The 21,704-nt window shown below is 46.5% G+C and overlaps 1 protein-coding gene across 5 annotated transcripts in view; it reads right to left on the bottom strand.

The window, feature by feature from the left end:
- The window catches only part of DAB2IP (DAB2 interacting protein), a 151,087-nt gene that overhangs the window by 85,427 nt on the left and 43,956 nt on the right, over window positions 1-21,704 (bottom strand). For all 5 annotated transcript variants that reach the window (XM_063174536.1, XM_063174539.1, XM_063174541.1 and 2 more), the window contains 2 exons: window positions 20,127-20,230; window positions 3,837-3,955 (listed from right to left, as the gene is read on the bottom strand). In XM_063174536.1, the coding sequence (XP_063030606.1) occupies window positions 3,837-3,955; window positions 20,127-20,230 (223 nt within the window). Of the gene's footprint in view, window positions 1-3,836; window positions 3,956-20,126; window positions 20,231-21,704 lie in introns of those variants that run through there.

The raw sequence follows: 21,704 nt of genomic DNA, 5'->3' as shown, positions 1-21,704 counted from the left end.
CATCCTTCACCATGCAGCAATCACCAGATTCTCAGCAAACTTAACCAATTTCATCCTGTTTAAAAATGTTTGGCATATCAGGTTTGTTGGGAATAAACAAATTAGATCTCCAAGAACTCCCAAACTAAGTTTGCTGCAGGAGCAGCATCAGCTCCTGGTGCACCAAAATAAGCTCTGTGCACATGGAAAGCTCCTACAACAGACAGCATGGGCATGAGAGTAGAAACTAAATGTGTTGCAGTATGACTTGTATAATTCCTCTTCCCTCTGGGGATTAGAAGTCAAAATTTTGGATGGGCTAAAGACAAAAAGGAGTTTAAAGAGGAAGTCTCAGTAGTGCAAGTTGCTGCTGTTATTAATGCAGGGCTGTACCCCTTCCAAGGCTGAGGCTCATTTAACAATCAACCATATGCTCAGGCTTTTGTAGTGCCAATAAAAGCTTAAATAGGATGTTATCTCCTGGAATTATAAAAAACAAAAACTTTGCAAAATAATCACAAATGTTGGTACTCCAGAGTAGCATTAAATGGATTCTAGGTGCACTGAGGAAAGGTGTCTCCAGCAATGATCAGTTCAGGGATTCCATCAGAACACAGAGTTACCCAGAGTATCCATTTTTCACCAAATCAAGGCAATCTGAATGCACTTGTCCACACAGTGTTACTGTGGCCCTGTTGTCTCAGTGCTGGTATAAAATCACCTTTGCCACTACCAGAAAATCACCAGCAATACATCCCCACCAATAATTAACAACTGCAGCACAACAACCTTCTCTCCCTTCTCTGGCTCTATGCCCTGTGCTCCATGGCCAACCCAGAAATTTTCTCCATCACAAAATTTGTAGGAGAAATGTGGGTCCAATTAAGAAAAATCCATCTGCCAAATGCTTGATTTGTGGCTGATTCCAGAGGCCTACTACAAAGCCAAGCATTCAGAGCTCCACGATAAAAACTTAGTGAGCTGCTGCAATAAATCAGGAGGCAGGAGACATTGTTAGCAAAAAGCCACTTCTTGGAACCCTTTTTAGCTCTAACAAGCAATATAACCAGCCAGCAAATTGAAAGAACACTCATTCCACAATCCTCCTTTAGATCCCATATTTACATATTCTGATTGTACTATATTAATGCATCCCTCATACAGAAGGTGAGTTACACTTGCTGTGATTTTGCTTCTTTTACTATCAGTAATGGTATTACTGTTACTGTAACAGGAAAAAAAAACAGTATGCACAAGACTGGCAAAATTTGGCCAAATGCATCCCTGTGAACCCCATAGTAATTTAATGAAACATATTTGTTTACATTCTCTGCCCCACACACAAACCACATCCGTGTCATTATCTGCCTGAACATGCATGTGCACAGTTCATGTATTTCAAATATTCATCTGCAAGAGAAACAGGACATGCAAGAAGGGGAAAAAAAGGAACTAAGAGGCAGGAACAGTCCCAATTTAGATACAAAGAAGCCAAGTAACAGAAACATTTAGGATCTACTGTAGCTTAATATTTCAACCTGGAGTGTTTTGACTGAATTTACTGCACTATTCATTTTGCTGTGGCATTCCCACAAAAATTGGCCCACGCTCCAGAACAGAGCACTGTTATAATGGTGACTTCCAGAGCAGAGGAGTGGTTCCTGAACAATCAGCTTCCATACAAGATGGAGTCAAGAATCAAATATTTAAGAGGAGAATATTCCAATACCAAATGCTTATCTGAAACAGTTCTTGGATTACAAGCAAGAAAAGCACAGCAGCAAATGCATGAGAATGATCTGAGAGACCCGAGCTCTTTCATATACATTGTGCACATACAATGGGATGGGAATGTTCAGAAAGATAAAATTATCTTCTGTAACCAAAGCCTCGCTGCATGACTGAGAGGCCCAGCTGCTGCTTTGCTTTCACCTCTCTGAGAGCAACAGTCCCTAAGGCCAAGCTCTCCTGCAGAGGACTCCTGCTCACCTGACAGATCTGACACTGCCTTGGCAGCGAGGGACTCAGAGCCTGCTGTCAGAAGCTCTGAGTCCCAGTGTCCTGCAGCTCAGGGATGTCTGTGAATCACAGAGAAAGTGCATTTTTGAGAGATGCCTGCCTAACAGAAGGTCTAGTCTCGGGCATGAGAGGCATAATTCATTTTCAGTTTCTCATACTCATATAAGCAAATCCTTGGTTATTCGAGGCTGCCAAGTGCCATCTCTGCTCTAATCCACCCTTTAAGCTCTACATTGCAAATGCACTCCAGGATTCCCGAGCCTCTTTAAGGACAACTTGCAGTACATCTGGGTCTCGGGAAGCCCAGCCAGCCCCCGGGCTGCTGTGCTGGGAGGGCAGGGAAATTACAAGGCTTAATTTGGGAAATGACTCTGGCTGCAGGGCTGGCCAGAACAGTTAATTCCCGTGTCCTACCCTGCCAAGTCACAAACGAAACACATCTCACCCAGGTAGAAGGGAAGCCTTGCCTAATCTGCCTGTTCCTGGAGCACTCAGCAGCACCGTGGGCACGTTCCCGACACCCGGCTCTGCTCACTTCCCTCTGGAACACAGTGCCCTACTTCGAGCGTTTGGGAAAACTGCAGCACAGGAATCACACAACTCTGTCTGCCCAGCCAGTAACCCCTGAAATCTTACTCGGCACTAACCAGCACAATCATTTCACCTGCAGAATCCAGAAGGGAAAAGCTTAGGAGGCTGCAATAGGTCAGTTTAGGAAAAATCCAGATTGACAATTGTTGTTTGCGAGCTTCAAAAGCTCATGGCCCCTGCAATGATTAAGTACAGCTAAAACAAAGTAAGTTGTCATTGCTTTTCAAAGTGAAGCATTTACTCAATGGGTTCTCAAGTACCATCCTGGTGTATTATAATGCTCTGCTCTGAACTGGGTATGTCCAGCCTGAAGGAATTTTCAGACAGACTTTTCTGAGTGCTTCAGTATTTCTGTCAGTCCCCAGAATGAGTTGTGTAAGGTTGAAAGATTTTCCTTTTGGAAGCAAACCACTGTTTTGTGGTTGGTAAAGGAATCTGTCTTCCCCAACCATGACCTTGATCTGCATGTGAATTTACACACGATTTTACCTTGAACGGTGCGTGTCTCATGCTCACACTAACATTATCTACACAGACATAAATGCACACAAATCCACTAAAGAGCTGTTCTACTTTCTAACCAGCTGAAGAATCTCAAAGATCTCATTTCTCTTCTATTTTACTCGCAATTTGCTCCAATACTGCCCATCCCACGTGAAATGCTTTATCAGATCCATCTGCACATTCCCTGCAACACATTCCTCCTGGGCTGAGCTCCTGTCATGGCTCGGGCAGGAGCAGCAGCTCCGGCCACAGCCGAGGCTCCATCTCGGTGTAATGACGGCAGCCGAGGCGGGATGGAGACGGATGTGTGTGAGGGGAGACGGGGATTTGGGGAGATTATGGTTGTTATTGTTCCACGGTATTGTTCCTACCGTGTGTAACCCAGTTGTGATCGGCGCAGTCCAGTGCGGGAGCATCCCTCCCCTCCCTCCCTCACCTGCATCAGTCGGCTCTGGCTGCTGCATCTCGGTGCTATTTATACGCTGGTGCCTCAATTCAGGATTTATATTGGGGAAAAGAAAGCAGAGCAGTCAGGCTTCTCTGCACCTGGAATTTACCCTGAAAAGGGAGGGCTTGCACCGTACCCTCAACAACAAATTAAAACTACCCCTCTTGCAATTAACCAAGTCTACTTCTATCAGAGACGCAGCCCTCGCTCTGAATAAGATAAGCAAGATCTTAACAAGAGCTGGAAAAATCAATATTCTCCTCTCTCCCACACCCTCCGCGAAACGTGCCCTTACCTTTCATGGTCCACGCTCCTGAAGCCAGGTAAAATGTGCCGGAAGCTGCTGTTCCTATCGAGCTTCGGTTGGCTCTTTGTCCTTTTGATGGAGCCTTTGAGCCGACGGCTGAGGAACCCCTGTGGGGTGAGACAAGAATACTAAATTACACGGCAAGGGCAGGGGGAGCGGAGCCGCCCGAGCAGCGGGCGCAGCGTCCGGGGCAGCTCCCGCCCGAGCGGCAGCGCCCGGCGTCAGCCAACATCTGCTGCGGCGGGGCCGGCCGGGCTGCGGCGCGCCAGACTCCCCGAAGCCCGCGTTGCCCTGGCAACCATCGGCTCCCACAAACCCGTCTGAGAGCCGAGCCCGGCGCACGGGGGCTCCGGCGGGAGCGGGCGCTGCCCGCGGCCCGGCCCCGGCGCCACCCACGCGGGCACGCGGGCAGGGCGCGCCCCGGCACCTGCTCCGAGCCCCCCGGCCCGCGGCGGCACAGCCGGGCTCAGCTGCGGCGCCGACACCCCTGGAGCTCCACAGAGCCCGTCCGAACCGCGCCCGTGGCTCGGGGCACCGGCACCACCTTCCAGGAGAGACCCCGGCTCGTTCCTTCTTCTCCTCCCTCGCGGAACACAAGTCACGGCTCTTGGAGAGCTCCACGGCAGAGCCAGCACCAAACGTTTCAATAGCAAAGCTTCTAATGTGTTATTTGCTTATTGTTAGGAGTTAATGTTCTACATAATCTGAACATTACATTTAATCTCTCCGCTAAATAAGGCAATAAAAGCGTTGTACTACTGTGCTGGCCGGCATCTACAGTGTACGAGAATGGTGCGAGAGGGTCAAGCACTTAGGCCAGGGAAAGTGGGGGGCATTTTAAAGAGAAACCAGGATTTTGGGGTGAAGCCTGAAGGCGTGTTCCTTCTCTGGACCATCACACTAAAGAAACAGATCAGCTTCACACGAACAGCTCAGCAAATCCCCGCAGAACTGAGGTTCTGCACACACCGCTTCCCTTCCCCAGCCCCGGGAAAGGGGGAGACAAGCCCAGGTCCTGACACGTGTGAGTACCAGAGCAGCATCCCAGCCGTGCCCACAGCGCACCCCCTGCTCCAGGCAGGAGCCTCGGGAGTTTCTCCACTCAGCACACAGGAATGGATCCTTAGCAGCTCACTTTTACAAATGAATACCTTTAATACGTCTTGCAGGGCGATAATCACAGTCTAACTTCTATGGAGCCTGTCATTTGTTCATGCCATTTAAACACTCCTTCCCCACCTCGGGTATTCGCGGCTCACATTATGTCTTTCTCAAGCTGCAAAATCTCCCTGGGCACTCTGTGTGGCTCTTATTATGGAAGTGACTTCCCTGTTCGTAAGTGCACCAAGAATTTCAAACATCTAGATAACCAAAGGTGTTTCACATTTATCAAGTGCCACTTTACTTACAAACGAGCTATGTAACATGCATCTGTGTGGACTGAATATTTCTCCCGGAGCTATTTGCATGACTGAAATAGCAGGAGGTATAACACACGGGCCATCACATTGCACACTCTGTCATACTGCACAAAGCCAACGTGGGAGATAACAAAGGCCTTTTCAAAAGGGTTCTGTCCCTGAGAAATACCTGTAGAGAATTTTATAGTACAGAGAAACATGGCTGTGAAAAGCAAATTTGAGGATTTGCATTATCTAGAGCATTGTTAAAATATTTCCCTCAGTACTCAGACCTTAGCCAGCCTCCTACTCACGGTATCAGCGTGGTATCAGCCCCACACTCATGGTATCAGTGCAGTATCAGCCCCACACTGTTTGTATCACCGTGGTATCAGCCCCACACTCACCCTATCAACTCCCCATGCTCTTGTTCCTCTGACTGCACCAGGCCCTGGCTGCCTGCTATGGACACTGGCCAATATTTGCTGTGAAGGGAAAATTCAAAGTATACAACTGGCCAAACACCTGATACTGCCCTAAACTCCGCTGGTGAGAAGGTTCTGGCCCAGGAATGAGAGATTGGGGTTCCTTCACCACTGCCAGCCCACCCACAAATATGTCCTCATTTTATCAAGCCCCTTCTTCAATCCAGGGATAGCTCTCAGCTCTGGACAAGGCATTGATAAGGAAAAACCCAAATGCCTTCCACAACCAATGCTGACATTTTCCCCTCAATTGTGTATTCCACATCTCCACAACTGTTCCATGATTCATGCAGGATTTGGAAATTAGAATTTCGGGTTATAGTGAGACATTACTTCTGTTTGCCATTGTTTTTACATTTGTTGCCACCAGAAGGAGATCACATGGAGCCATTTTCCATTTTCAGCACCAGCTTCCTTGGGAGAATGAGATGTCAGAGATTTTAATGCTGATAAATTATGCTGCTGTAGTGATACTTTGCACCTCCATAGTGCACACCAGAGATCAGAAAGCCTAATGTGTGAATGAATACCTTCTGTAATTTTTAGGTGGGGTAAGAAAAAAAGACAGAAGTTTGTCTGTGAAAATACAAGAGAGAGATTCTGACCTGGGGTGTGACCGCCGAGCTTTCCTAGTGAGATCATAAGGACATGATCCATTTCTTCTTCATTTAAGATTTTAAACAACGTTTGATTCTGATCTCCAGACAAACAAGGCTGATCCCACCCTCTGAGCATTGCCTGCTCCTCTAGCTGAGCTGCATTCTTGGCAGTTCCAGCAATTAAAGTGCTGCCCTTTGCATGCATGTTCTTTATACACTTTTAAGTTTATATTGAGAGCTGTCTAGGGCAGAATTGTGTCTTCCTGTGTGTGGGCAGAATTCACCACCAGAAAAAATATCATAGCAAAGATTAAACTAGTAACTGAGAAAGGTTTCATTCAGAAGTTAATAGTCTCTATGAAATGACAAAAAATAGAAATCTGCAGAGCCCAAGAATCCCTTCAGCTAGAATAAATCTTGAAATATCTATTACAATGGAAGCAGAGGTACCAGCTATATAAATTCATCCCTGCACAGCCTAAGGTCTGAGCCAGAGGAGATCTTTTAGGCTCTTTAGAGACAATCATTGTGGGCAAAAGTATGGCCCCATGCAATCCCTGAAAGCCCACAGAGCAACGTGGCACAGAACTCATCAAGCCTGGCAAGAAAAAGGCGTGAACCACAGAATCACAGAGTGGTTTGGCTTGGGAGGACCTTCAAGAGCATCCAGTGCCACCCCTGCCATGGCAGGGACAGCTCCCACTGCCCCAGGGCGCTCCCAGCCCCGTCCTGGGGGTGTCCCTGGGACACTGCCATGGATCCTGGGGCAGCTCAGCTTCTCTGGAGCACGCAGAGCTCCCAGGGAGCACTGATTTCACTTGTCAAGGGCAAGGGCGTTGCTTTTCTTGCTTTGTTTCTGCTGCTTTGCCTCTGACATCTCCCAGCCCGGAGTACAATCGCTCTAATCACAAGAGCTGACTGAAGTCATAATAAGACACAAAGAACGAAGGCAGAAGAAAACAAAACAAATCCTTTTGAGGAATGGCTTAATCACAATCACAGCAACTTCAGCTAAAACAGGATGGCACAATTCAAAACAGCACAATTAAATCTGCTCTGATTTGGACTTTTCTTACATATTTGACAAACCCAAAATCCAATGCCATCATCTAACTGCAGACTGAGGAAGGCGGGACTCTCATTTAAATTTTTCTTCCTTATCAAATTTGGCATTTTCAATTACTCTAGAACCTGGAAATAATCCTATATTCTATTATAATGTTTGAATATTTTTGGTATTATAATACTTTTAAAGCATATGTGCAAACCCATCAGCACCATATGCCTTTGAGATGCAGGAACTGTAGAATTCCACACGCCCTGGGGCAACACAAAAAAAAAAAACTAGAAAGGAGAGAGAAAAAGGGAGGGGGACAAAACTGAGCAGAGTGTTAATGACAGCAAAATCTGGAGCTCCTGTTTTATTAAACATAAAGTAATGATGCAAGGCTTGTGTCTGGAGCTGACTCCCACACCAATAATGTTCGCTCACAGAGAACCCACAGGATAAAGTTATAAAGGTAAAAATTCAGCACCATGGAAACACAATAGAGATGAAATTTTAAAAATGATATATCAATAAATCAGGCTGGATGCCTCACGAGCAGCTTTCTTTGGAAGAGTCCTGGCAGCTCCCCATGTTCTCTAAGCCAGGAAAACAGGGGGAGGCTGGGGCAGAGTGAGGGGCTGGCCTGGGGCTCTGGGAGGGCTCTGGGATGGTCAGGCAGGAGCACAGACCCAGACCTGGCTCCTGCTCTCACCCCAAACCCACACAGAACAGCCCCCACAAAGGCAGATCACAGGAACTGCTGAACAGATGGGGTTATTTTTCTAGTTCTTCCACATCTTTTGTTTTAGTTCAAGCAAATCTCAACTCTGAGGGACATGAGAGGACATCAGGAATTTTTTCACTACTCATCATAAGGAAACTGCTATAAATAAGTGTTTGCTGAAAGTACAAGTGTGCAAGGCAGCCTTTCACCCCAGGTCTCCATGTGTTCTGCTATGTCAGGGATAAGGTATAAAACTGGGAGTAAATCTTTTCTACCAGACCCAATCTCATTCTGGGATTTACAATTTTTATTTTTTTTATATTAAACTTAATTTAATTCTGGAATTAGTTTGGGGGTTTCTTCTGTTCCTGCACAGCACATGGAAATACCCTCTTATTGAGGCTCCACTGAATGGATAATTAATATTTGTATTTGTGAAACAAGTGAGCTGTGCCAACACTAAGCATCCTTTTATAGCCATAAATGTTCCAAACAAGTGAGTTTACCCATTTCTACAATTACCAATGTTAGTCCCAGCTTTCAAAATAAAAGAGAAACGTTTTTTGGGGAACATTTGATGCCATTTGTTATGAGGTAAAGACATCTAAGTGCTCATTTTTACCCTTCTCTCTGTAGAACACGACTGCATTGAGCTACCCCAGGAATGCAGAGCCCAAAACAACCCTGAGGCTGAGTTTAGGCACCATTTGTGCCCAAGAATATAAATAACCCCCTGACTGGTCCCTGGACTGAAGCAGGGCAGGAAGGGAATTTCTGCACAGCACTGACCTTTATGGATCAAATATTTTTCATTTGTTCAGTGTTAGAGGCACAGGGCTGGAAGTGTCTGTAGCCCCTCAAACACTTCATATATCATTTATTTCTGCCAGCTCTTTTGGGTTTGAACTTTGGTGCTGTAAGCTGCTTTGCCATCCTGCAGCTCTGCTCCTGCCAGGGGTGATGGAGTGCAGGTGACCATGGTTCCTGTGGGATTCCCTTCCCCAAAAATGGCATTTCCAGGATACCTGAGGGCTGCAGGGGGCTGGTTAGAACTTGGCACATGGGAGGCAAGAGAGTGCCAACCTTGGGGCTGAAGACACCCCCAAACTTATGAGAAACCTGCAGAAACCTTAGGAAATGAAACTTTTGCAAGTGTAGCAACCAACACCTCCCCATCCTGTTTACATGGCAAACCCCTGGGCAGCTGTTTCAGCTCTGGACAATCCTTTCCAGGAAGAAATTTCTCCTAATACCTCATCTAAACCTCCCCTGATGTCTCACTAGGAGCAGGAACCGCCACTTGCTCTGACTGATGTCACCCTAATCCTAAAGGGAAAGGAAAGCCCCTCTGAGACAGAAGTGTCTCGGAATTAGGCTAAACCCCAAAGGAATGACAAAACAGCTGCAAACTCACTGCATGGCCAGGGGCAACTGGCAATAACAACTCCAGCCCTGCTGCTGCACTCTCTGTGGTCAGACTCAGGATGAACATGGAGATCCAGCAGGCAGGACCATGAGGGGCTGTGAGGAGCCAGCCCATCCAGCAGCCCCAGAGAGGGAGAAGCAGCTTGGGTTGGAAATGCTGCTTAGCAACACTGCCCGGCCACGGCCAGAGATGAATCAGATCTGCAGTGTCATTGCAAACACCCCGCTCAGCCCAGCTGGAAAATCAGATGAAGATGCACTGATGGCCCCCAGGTCACCCAGGGGACAGCGTGGGTCTAGCCAGGTCAGGAAAGCTGGAATTACATCAAATGAGAGGCACTGGGGGTTAATTATGAATGTGGCAAATCTCACACATGTGAGTATCAGCAAATCACAGAGAAGCAGCAGTAGCAGAACACATTAACACAAAACATCTCATCCCTTTCCCACCTCTGGCCAATAAAGGGTTGCTGCTTGAGCTCCATTTTCATAAACATTTTACCTATCTTGTGGAAACTGCCTTGGTCAAGGGGTCTTCTCCCACTGCCCTGAGAAAGAATTCTCAGTTCTGGACATTCTGATATTTTCAGCTAACTGCTTCTTTGCAGAATTTCACTTCCTTCTCTGTTCTGGGAAGATTCCCTTCCCAGCCTTTGATAAAGTAACAGGAACCTTGGGAACTCTGGCTCTGGATTCTCCCATTAGCACTGATGACTTCCATGGAACATGGACAGCGAACAGGTGGGACATGAAGAAAGGATGGAGGAATTCAAGGGTCAGGAAGAGCCCAGATGACAACCACACTTCAACAGTTGTTGTTATTCAGGGATCACTTGGTTCTTCAATTTGGATTCTTTTGTTCTCCTACTAAAACAAACCCACACTACTCTGGATTATTTGTTCCCAGCTCTGTAATTATCACACTGTCAACATTTCACATCCCAACAAGACAGATAAACATTCCTTGGGAAGGTAGGAGAAGGGTAATTGAGCAATCAGGGATGAAAGATGCAGAAACAGAGACACAGGGAGAATGCAAGTAACCTTGAAGAGCAAACCCAGTGATGCACCCAAAGACAGCAGGACTGGGGACAGCCTGGCCCAGGGACACCAAGCCAGGCTGGCACCTGCAGGAGGATTTCAGGGGGAGGGAGCAGTTTCCTTGTTTAACAGGCACAAGGGAGTCCCCAGAGGACAGGCTGTGTATCCAAAACTCTGAAACATCCTGAGCCAGGTCCCTTGGGGTTTTGCCAAACCAAGGAGCCCAGGAGCTTTCAAGAGCTGCACTTTGGAGCTGCTTCTGTGGGGCAGCTCCAGTGGGTCACTGGGCTCAGGACAATCACACCAGGCACAAAACCTGTCTGGGAATAGCTGGCATCAACCATTGTGCCCTTCTGTTTCAGGAAAAAGAGCTCACCAGGATGAGCAATAAACACACAGGGGAGAGGGGAAAACCATCTCCATAAATCTCTTTACATTACTGCTCCCTTTTAGAGTCCACCTTTGGGTGGATGAGCAGAGCAAACTGGTTCATGAGTGTGTTTCAGCCCTGCTTTCCCTACTGTGATGTATGGCCTTGGAGCTGCCCATGGATGTCCTGCTGTGTCCTCCCTGCTCACCTTCACCTGAAACCTCTGGGGCTGAGCAGATCCTGGAAGGGAGAACCTCATTCCCCACAACATTGATGGCCAGCTCTGAGCCTGCAGGAACACCAACACCAACTGCCTCATTTGCACTGACAAACCTTGTGTGCTTTTAGTAACACATTTTCTACAAAACCAGCTGCCAAGCCAATAAATTTTAAAAAGCAGTTGGTAGATGATGTGTTTAGAGTAAAAAAAATATTATTATCTTTTGAATGTAGGGATTCATTGTGTAATTTTGCAGTAAAAGTTACTCATTCAAATATGAAACTCATGTTCCAGGCAGATGCTCTTGGCTTCAAAGACTTTCCCCACATTTCTGCAGCTTAAATTGGAACATTTGTATTCAGCAATAATTACAGCTGCAATCAAACAAAAATGCTCACTTTTGTGAAGGTGTGGGGAATACCAACTGGAATTCAGATGATACATCAGCCCTGCATTGCCCCTATCTACCTCCCTAGACAACACACTTCCCAGACATTGTGCAAATACTGAAGATGAAGTTCATTTACCCTCATCTCAGAATTTATGAAAACGATTATTTCAGTTTGATTCAGCTCCTACTTACAGCTTTGGAAAAAGGGAGAAAAATTACAATGGGAGGATAAATATAACACACATATGATATTTCCAGGAGTACCAGCCTGGCTTTCATGCTTTCTCCATCCTTCAGAACACACAGATCAGAGAGCTTTTTGATTAAGAAAGCTCAGAGAGAAATGAAAACCAAGGCAAGACTACTCCCTGCTCTTTTTCTCCACCTTTACTCCTTTTCTTTCCCTCCTCAGCTCGTACTTTGTGTCTGATTTTGGGCTGAGGGGCTGAGGAAGGTGATGCGAGGCAGCACAACTGACAATTCTCTTGAAACACTCACATTGAAAGACATAAAACCAAAAAGAATATCCTTCAGGAACTGGAGGCAAAAATTAAGTTCACTGCTGGTTTATCCCTCAAAATAATAAGACAGACATTGCAAGTGACAGATCCTATTTTTGGGTCTTAGCAGTCACTATTTCTTGCCTAATTATTAGCAATGGATTTACTATCTTTAAAGCAGAATTTTGTCACCCTGCAGGAAATTTCAATTCTATCAGGGCAGATTTAAGTGTCATTCACTTCTTCCCCAACTATTTCTGACCTGGTTGCTAATCATCAAGGAAGGCTTCACTCCTGGAGGGCCCGAGGGCAGGGCCAGCCCCTGTCCCTCAGTCCCAGCCAGCGCCACACCAGCAGGGACACTCCCTTGTTTCCCAGGAAGGAAATGAAGGTCTCCTCCTCCACCCCCTAACAACAGCAAAAACTTTTTTGTTCTTGTGTCTAAATGGCCTCTGTCCAGGAGCAACCTGTACCCATCACTCCTCACCTTTTCCATGGGATCCTTGGGAAATGCAAAGCAAATTTCTGTACTCAGCCAGGCTGTGCCATCATGGGAATGCCATGGAGGTGACCTGGCAAGAGGCAGGAATGAAGGGAGGGACAAGGACAGGGACAGGTTCCACTGCTCAGGGTGAATCCCATTCTGCAGAGCCATGTAGAGAACTGCACGGAGCCATTCAGGAAATAAAGACATGATTAGTTCTGGAGCTAATTTCCTTGGTGCTTTGAAAAATGTTGCAGGGAAGATATGATCCACTGTAATTATGGACGAAGATAAAGACAAGAAAGTTTCTGGCAGAGTGCCAGGCCTGGGAACACCTGAACACCTGAGGAAAAGCAGCAGAGCTTTCCCACTCTCTCTGAAATTATCCTTGATGCCTGAGCCATGAATATCACTGGGAAGAAGAGAGTGGGGAGGACAAACACAGCCTATTGCTTATCAGAGTGCAGCGCTGAGGAAAAGTGACAGCATGGAGGAGAAAGGGAATCTCGTTTCCATGGCAACTAAAGTTTGAAAAAAAGTATCTAGAAATCATTGTCATCTTCCCAAGTGCGCTCCACCCAGAGCCCCGGATCCAGGATCTCCAGCCGCAGCCCTGGGCCCGGGCAGCCACCAGGGGAGCAGGGAGCAGACCCAGCTGCAGCACGGGGTTTGGAACAACAGTGGCACCACCTGGACAGACTGCCTCACACGAGGCTGCAATGTAGGGGAAAGGAAACCTCCAAACAACTTCCAAACAATCCAGTCAAAGGCCGTGAGCTCCTCCATGTCTGTCAGAGCTCAGCCACACCACGGGTGACAACACAGACAGGATCACTGCTGGTTTGGGGCATCTCTCCCAGGGCTTCCTGTCACAGCACCCTCATTATTACCCAAGTCCACAGGTGCCATGTGAACCAACTGCAGTGAAAGAACAAGGAATTATAGCTCAAAATGAATTCTGGCAATTAAGGAGAAGTGTCTAGTCTAAACTAGAGAAAAAAATCTGTCTCAGAAACAAAACTTGGGAGAAATGTATTGAAAACTGTTCAGGGTGACTGTGGCAATGACACACATTTCTATGAATTCCAGTGCAGTGAATTCAGCATTTAAGCAAATACTGAATATCCCTGAGCTAAAGCAATACAAATCCCCAATGGAAGTTGAGAGATGAAGGTCCTGATGCAATGGGCACTCATCTTCCAGTCTCCAGGAGATTCAGATAATGCCTTCCACTCTAGCTTTTTTTCTGAAAGCACAATGGCAGTGCTACTGAAAGGGAGAATGGAATGTGTTTATTATCCTACCTTTCATATCTGCAGGACAATTCTTTATCTGTGACCCAGAAACAAATTAAAGGGACACTGTCATGTTGGATATTCTAATGGCCCTCTTTTCTCTGTGCTACCAGCAATGTGAGAGCTTTCAGTGCCCAGAGGTTTAAACAAATTGGAGCTTTTGTTTGTTTACCTTCTGCCTCTCATTCACTCCACAGAAATGAAACCAGTCAGGTCCATTTGCCTCCCTACAGCCCATCAATTAGTCCAGGCTGTTTGCACTTGGGCTTCCTGGGAAGAGACTGAAACAATATCAAATGTTTTCCTGTAGTTGCTTTGAAAAGAACATTTCTGTTCAAATCATCCTTAGGAGATGTCTCTAAAGAATGGAGATGGATCCAAGTATGTTGCTGAAAAATGCAGGGAGAATCTGAGATGGTTTCTCTGTCTTTGTGAGGGGAATTCAAACAAAAATACACCAGAGCACCCAAGTGTACACTGAATTGTTAAAACACCACAAAAATGCCAAACAAACATGTTTTAGAGAGTAAAAGGCAGTCACCTGGCTGGTTTAAACCACTTTCCCCATTTAGAGTGATGCCTTGAGTTGGTTTTGTCTCTTATGAGATGACCAGCAGCAGAACTACACAGCCCCAGCTGCTTCACACAGATTTTGAATGATGTGGAAAGTGGTGTCATCCTCCCAGGCCTCAGTTTCCCATTTATTTTGAGGCATTATGGTAAATTGCAACCCCCCAGTGCCTGCAAGCCTGAATTCATTCACACTGGCAGAACACTTTAACAGCTCCAGATGAAAGGTGCTACAGAAGTGCCAAGTACTATCACTGTAATTATCATTCAATATACACTGATCAAAAGAATGAAATGTGAATTAGCATTTCCTATTAGCCCTACTTACTGCCTAAATGTTAAATATTCCTCCCATGGGCTCTCTCCATGAAAACACAGAGGAGCTGTTGGTGTTTCTCATCTGGCTACACCACTGCTTCCCCAGGAGTGGAGGAATGGAGGGATCTGAGGAGAGCCATGAAATCAGGAGAACAACACAGGTTTATCCCACAAAAACTTGCTCAGGCTTTCTGGGGAGTTTGGAGCTGCTTTCTCACTCCTTCCCTTCTCATCCCTGGCACAAGGAATCTGTCCCACTCCAAGGATTTGCTGCTGTTCCCCTGGGATCCTGAGCCCTGCTGGAGTCATGGGTTTCACACAGCCCACAGGGATCAGTGCAGCATCCTCAGAGGCTGAGAAAGTGTAAACATCTGGAGGAGCTGAACAAAACCAATGGAATTGTGCCAATCTGGACCCTCTGCAGAGCCAGGCAGCTTCCTGAAACATTTGTTTTCCCCTTTCCCACCCAGTATTTGACTTCATCTTCCCCAGAAACACAAATTATCCTTGTTTATCCACTACCCAAGCTCCACCCAGGAAGCAACAATGTGAGCTCCTGCCCTAGCCCAGAACACATTTCAGTGGTGTTGGGGCACAGGAATTGGGTGATTTGTGGCATTTCCCTCTCAGTGGAAGCTGCAGGGTAACCCAGGGCCCTGCCTGGGCCCTGTGAGGATCCTCACAAGGCTCCAGGTCATGTCCCATCCCCTGCTCAGTGCCCACAGCACAGCCAGCCCTGCCCTGTGACAGCAATCAAAAGCAGAACCCCACAAAAACTACTGCAGGATCACTCACAATTCTGTAGAGAAATGGCCTCAGTGTGGGAATTAAGCTGTTGATGAGCCCTGTGCTCTTCTTTTCTCTAAAACTGTCCTTCAGACAGCTGCAGGCTCTGACAGAGACCTCCCTGGAACATACTCAGTTCAAAAAGGGAAAAAATCCATACCCTGCCTTGCTGAGCCCCTTTCAGTGAAGCAGGTCATAGCACCATGTCTTTTATCCTGTCATTCTTGTCTCCTGCTTGATGCACATCATAAATCCTCAGTGGTTTGGGCTGCAGCTCTGTGCTGAAATCTGACAGTCCCTCCTATCTCTGACCATGCTGCCTTCCAGTACTCCCCAAGTGGAAATTCCAGGTTTACTTTAAAAAAAAAATAATTCAAGATACAAGGTCAGACTCAAAGAATTAAAAATATCTTTACAGTCAGTTCACTTTCCAACCCCTGTGCTAGGGAGCACTGAGTAGGGAAAAAGATTCCCTTTTTCAAAATGAAATTTATCCTTCATACCTTAACTAGAATTTATCTCATGTCTCATAAAGGAGAGCAAAAATTAAAGATCAAAAATACTCACAGATTTACGTTAATAAGATGACTTAGAAAAATAAGGCAGAAGGCTTTAATTTAAATAACAAGCAATTAGAAATTTGACAACGTGAGGTGCTGGCAGAGATAGTAGGAAAATCAAGGCATTTCTGCCCTAGGAACAAGGACTTGGGAGTCCAGGAACCCATTTACTCATTTTCACATTACAGCATCAATTTGGAGAATATTTAATTCTCTTGAAACTGAGGAGGATTTCAGAGAGGTAATTAGGAATAGCTTAGCTAGTGGTTAACACCAGGATTGGGAATTAGAAATGAAGAAATTCAGCTCAGGATGTATTTTTGGGCTTTGGAGAATGATCAAATTGAAGTTAGCTAAGTTTTCCCTCCCTCAGTTTTCCCAGCTGGAAGATGAGGGTGGTAAGGACCGACCTGGGAACCCCTCCCCAGAGCATGCTCAGGGTGCAGGGTCTGGTGCTGGGTACCTGACAAACCCTCTGAGGGCCAGAGGAGCCCTCCTGGTTCCTACCAGTCCTACCAGGGACTGCAAACAACTGCACAGGCTGAAAATGACCTCATTTTGCTTCCAATCCCTGAAATGCTCACAACCCCAAAGCTTCCAAGCATGTCCTGTTGCAGAAGTGGTGACTGAGCTGACAAACACATTCTCCAAGTAATTTCCATATTTCTTGCTGCCACTAGCACTGGTTACCCAAAGTCAGTTGCAGCTGACAGTTTAATGATAATGGCTTTATGTTTATATATCATCTGTGATAATGTTCCTATTCTCCTAAAATTCAATCCCTGCAAAAGGGGCACTTTAATGTATGCAGCCACAGACCAAAATGACAGTAATTTTCCCTTTGAGCTGCAATGGTTTAGTAAACAATTACATTTCAATTAAAGAGGGGTGATCACACTGAGGGAAGTGCCATTCCACTCTCCACATAATACAGGAACATAAATTCTCCAAAGAATCTCTCAAATCATTATAATATATATCACATGACTGCTTTAAAAAAAAAGGGAAGAAAATACAGTGTATTATGCACAGGCAAAAACTTGGGGAAAAAAAATCCTTCAATATCTTGTCCACAGCAGCTTGAACTGGGCTCCCATTATTTAGGATTATGTTCAGTGAAGAGGAATGGCAGAAGGGCTCTTCACTTTCATCTCTCCAGGAGTTTCCATTTACTGCCATTAGTATTTAATACTTCATTTATCAAGGATTAAAACCAGGATAGATGGAGGAATGCTGTAAGAGTAGCTTATGATGGATCACTGCAAATTCAGCTGTGTACTGAGCCCAACCAGGCAGGAAAACTGCAGGAAAACAAGTTCATGTTACAGGGAGAAGAAAAACTGTTTTGCTGTGGTTTTGGGGGATTTTTGAGGCCAATGTGGCTTCAACCAGAAGAAGCACTGAAGTGGTTTTGGTGCTCCTGGAAAGCAAATTATTAATGCTAGAATTGAGGATTAAAGGACTGGAGAAAGAAATCCTAAATTCTGTCTAGTAAAAGAGAGAATACAGATGCCTCCTCAAGTTTTTTGGCAATTTGGGCTTTGCTGGCCTGGGATATTCTCCCAGCAAGTGAAGGAAATTGGGCTCTAACAGAAGGAGTCAATAGATGGCAGTGCTTGATGGGATGGGAGTGAGTCCTCCCAGCGAGCCTCAGCAAATGCTCCCCTGCAGCACTTCCCTGCAAGGGGGCACAGGGAGGGCTTTCACTGGCACTCAGCAGCCAGCCCAGCTTCTGGCCCCTGAGTTTGACAAAATACCCCACAAACTTCAGCTTTAACCCATCCCACACCTGGAGCTATTGGGATTCAATGCAGAGGGGCAAAATGCTTCTCTGCCTTCTCCTACAAGCAGGGCTTTAACCAGGGCCACGGGGAAGGGACACTTTGGTGTCCCCAGCCCTGCAGCATCAGCAGCTGCTGCCACGTGCCCACTGCAAGTGGAGACTGAAATCTGAACATGGCTCTGAGAGCAGGATCAGGACAAGGAGCTCAGCTCAGGTCCAGCTTCACTGGGGCTGGAGCCTCCAATTTCTCATTCTGCATCAGCCCATACAGAGCTCTGAGAGCATGGAAGTGAAGGGAGGGATTTACATGGAAAATAATTCCTGTACAGCATGAGATAACCAGGACTAGAGGAGATTTTTCCAAGTTTAAGAAGCTTCATTAAAAATTTCTTTCAGGAGAAGGGGTAAGGACAGGACTTGATTTTCAAGGTTTATATTCTATAATCCAAAACTACAGGAGCTCTTGTTTTCAAAAACCACAATGCCCAATTATCTGTAACCTGCCTGGCAGACTTCTGCACAGGAAGGGAAGTTCCCAAATTTCCACCCTAGTTTGCTCTAGTTTTGAAATGAAAGAAAGCATCTGGGAATGCAACCCTGCCAAAATAGCTGAAACCAATGGCTCCTGAGCTTCACAGGCCCTTGGAGACTCAACAGCAGAAGGATGGAGATGTCAGGGAAGAACAATCAGCTGTAAAATATGAAAAGCTTACAATTTCCAAACCTACAACAGCAGGCTCAAAAGTAATAATCCCATTACCACTAAACTAAGGCACTAATTACTATTCCCAGTGGCTGGAGTGGACTGACTGCTAATGTTCCTCTGGTTAATGAAGGAAGGTGAGGGAGAATATATTTCTAAAGTCAGACATCTGCTGAAGGCTGGGCAGCAGCACCAACTGTACCTAATGAAGCCATTCATATTAATGCAGTGACACTCAGAGGGGGCGCAGGGGAGAAATGAGATGAGGCTGGATTTGAACTCAGAGAAGACAAATGTCATGTATTACCCCTGTGATGGCTGCCCTTATTTAATCCACACTGAGTAACAGAGCTGCTTAAAGCAAAGAACTGCATCCCACATCAGCTGTTCCACCACCAGCTGCTCAAAGCTGGAATAGCTTCTCTAAAAACCCAAAAAGCAGGATATATGCCATTGGAAAGGAATAAAGTGCTTTTCCTTTTCTTTGACTACAGGGACACTACGAGAAATATTCCCAAGTCCTCTGTCTTGTGAAGAATCCAGATTTTCCCATCATGTTTTGCTGTTTTCACCAACCAGCAGTAGTTGTTTAGAGTTCAATGATACTCATTCACTGAGATCAATAGGTTCTGATGGCTGGAAGAACAATTTCTAGAACTAAAATAAACTGCTTGTCCAAACTGCTAATCATGACTCATTCACCAATGCAAATGTTCCCAGGTGAACTGGGTGTGCTCAGATTATTCTTTTTCAGATTGCACCATTGTCTTTGCTTTGAAATTCTGGTTCTGCCTCCCTGAGTTTGGTAAGCAGCAGCTGAGTCTGTAAAGAAGGTGTGGCCTGCAGAGAAAACCTGCATGGAGCAAACCTGCTGCAAGATCATTTGTGTCTTGGAATAAAAATAAAAATATCTGTGTGTGCTGAGAGCCAGCCCAGACACTGTGCTCACTCCTCAAAGTGCTGACACCGGGCAGTGCCAGGCAGCGCTCAGCACTGACAGATCCCATTCCTGGGGTCCCTGCTCCTGACTGTCAATGACACAGCACTGCCCTTCCCATGGAGCACCAAGACCTCTGGCAGTCATGGTACAGAACAACCAGTGACACCTCTAAGCACAGGGATTGAAGCCATGGAAAAAGTGGATGGCTGCTCCAGGCTCCTGCTGGGACAAGATCCCAGGCTCTGGGCAATCCCAGCTTGGCAGGTGTCCTGTGAGTAATGACAGGTTCCTCCAGAGGAGATTTTCTCTCTGTAGGAGTGTGAGCACACACTGTACAGCTGCACACAGGTAAATGCACCTAGGAATACACTGCACCAGGACTCACCAAGGAAACCTCTCCAGGAAAGTTTCCCAGGTGAAGCTCCAGATCCACTCAAACCCTGCTGCTCTACCAGGACACATCTGCCAGCTGCTGGCTGCTACCAGTGTGTGACAGCAGCCATCCCCTGCAAACAGGGGAGCAGCCAGTCACACACAGCAGGGTCACACACAGCACTCCTCCCAGGGTGAGCGGGTTCCTTTCCCCCCAGCCACTCCTCAGGAGCCCAGGGCCCAGGAGCAGGGGCAGGCACTGACCGTGACGCGGAAGGGCGTGGTGGCGGCGGGCTCCATGCTGGGGTTCTTCTCCGCGATGCCGCTGGGCATGCCGCGCCTCTGCCCGCAGCGCTCCGGGGGCGACTCTGGGGACAGAGCACAGGGACAGTCACCAACCCAGCACAGGGACAGCCCAGCAGGGCCAGCGGCCCCTGCACTGTGTGCTGTGTCCCTCCCAGTGAGGCAGCGCGACCACCCTACCCCAGGCACTTCCCCTGCCTGGAGCAACATTCCACCAGCGGGACTTTCACCTTCAACAATTAGCATTTTTATACAACTGTAAGCTTCAGATAATGCCTGACAGGTTGGCATTATCATTATTTCCAGTCTGCAGATGAGTAAACAGAAACTGCACTGAGATGAGTGAGAATTATATGCAAAGTACAGACCCGTGCACTCTTGGATTTGATCCTCCTCGGGGAAACTGCTAATGGGGTTAGAGGCACAGGATGCTGAAGTTACCTCTCTAATTCCTCCAGCAATTTGCTTTGGAACCAGGAAAAAAATAATGAAATACTGCTTTTGATAAAGTATAAAAAGAGGATAGGAATACTTACCTCCTTCCCTGCTGGCAAGGGAGGGGGCTGAAAAGGTAAAATTAACACCTATGCTCAACACTGAAGACATTTAGAAAGATGCTAGGACAGGTCAGCTGCAGCATCGTAAGGTGGTGCTTCCTCAGTTCACAAACCCTCTCTGAAAACACCATGGAACTCAGAGAAACAGATTTATTCCCAAGCTGCCATTCAGTGATGCTCAGACCTTGAAACAAGCTTCCCTTCCCAAAACCATTCCAGAGTCCTCCTTAGGCAAGCATTTCCATGGCCATTGTCTCCTCAGCAAGGTTCTGCCCTTGCCAAAGCCTGACTGTAAGAAACAACTACCACCAGCAATTCCACCCCACCATTCCTAAGATGTGTCTTAACCTACTCCAGAGAGCAGATTGAGATTCCAGCCATGGATGGGGTGAGGTGCTGGCTCGGTGACATCTTCCTTGGTTGCCACGTAACCTGTGTGAAACTCAGCCAGCCCAGAGCAGCAGCTCTGCCTTCCCAGCTTCCAGCCAGCCTTCAAATAGCTGGGGCACTTTGTCTGCAGAAAGCTGCACTTTGAATCTCAAACAGTAAAATCCTTTGGTGTCATCTCCTCTCAGAAGATTCAGGCTCCCACCCCATTCCTTTGAACCTTCTTTTGTTTTTGGACTGTCATAAAGAAACTACTTGATTCCAGCATTTTGAAAGTGAGCTCGAGATGACAACTGAAGAAGCTGCTTTGCATTTTCTTAATGACCGGAAAAATGAACCTTGTTTAAAGCATTTCTGACACACCTGGCTGGAAAACAGGAACCATGGCATTATGTGAAAGGCAGCTACAAGAAATTACTTTCCCCATGTGCTCCCCAGCCCCAAACAACTGTATGGGGGTAACAGTCCCCCAATTTAGCTTCTTATTTCATCATTAAAATACACCCCAAGCAGAACCAGCAAACACATCACTGTGACCTGAGACCAAACACAGAGCTGGCTTAGCACCTAAACCCTCCTATAATTATTAAACTTA

Source organism: Melospiza melodia, chromosome 22 (genome assembly GCF_035770615.1).
Source record: "Melospiza melodia melodia isolate bMelMel2 chromosome 22, bMelMel2.pri, whole genome shotgun sequence".
Taxonomy (NCBI): Eukaryota; Metazoa; Chordata; class Aves; order Passeriformes; family Passerellidae; genus Melospiza; species Melospiza melodia.
This window is presented reverse-complemented; position numbering and strand designations above follow the sequence as displayed.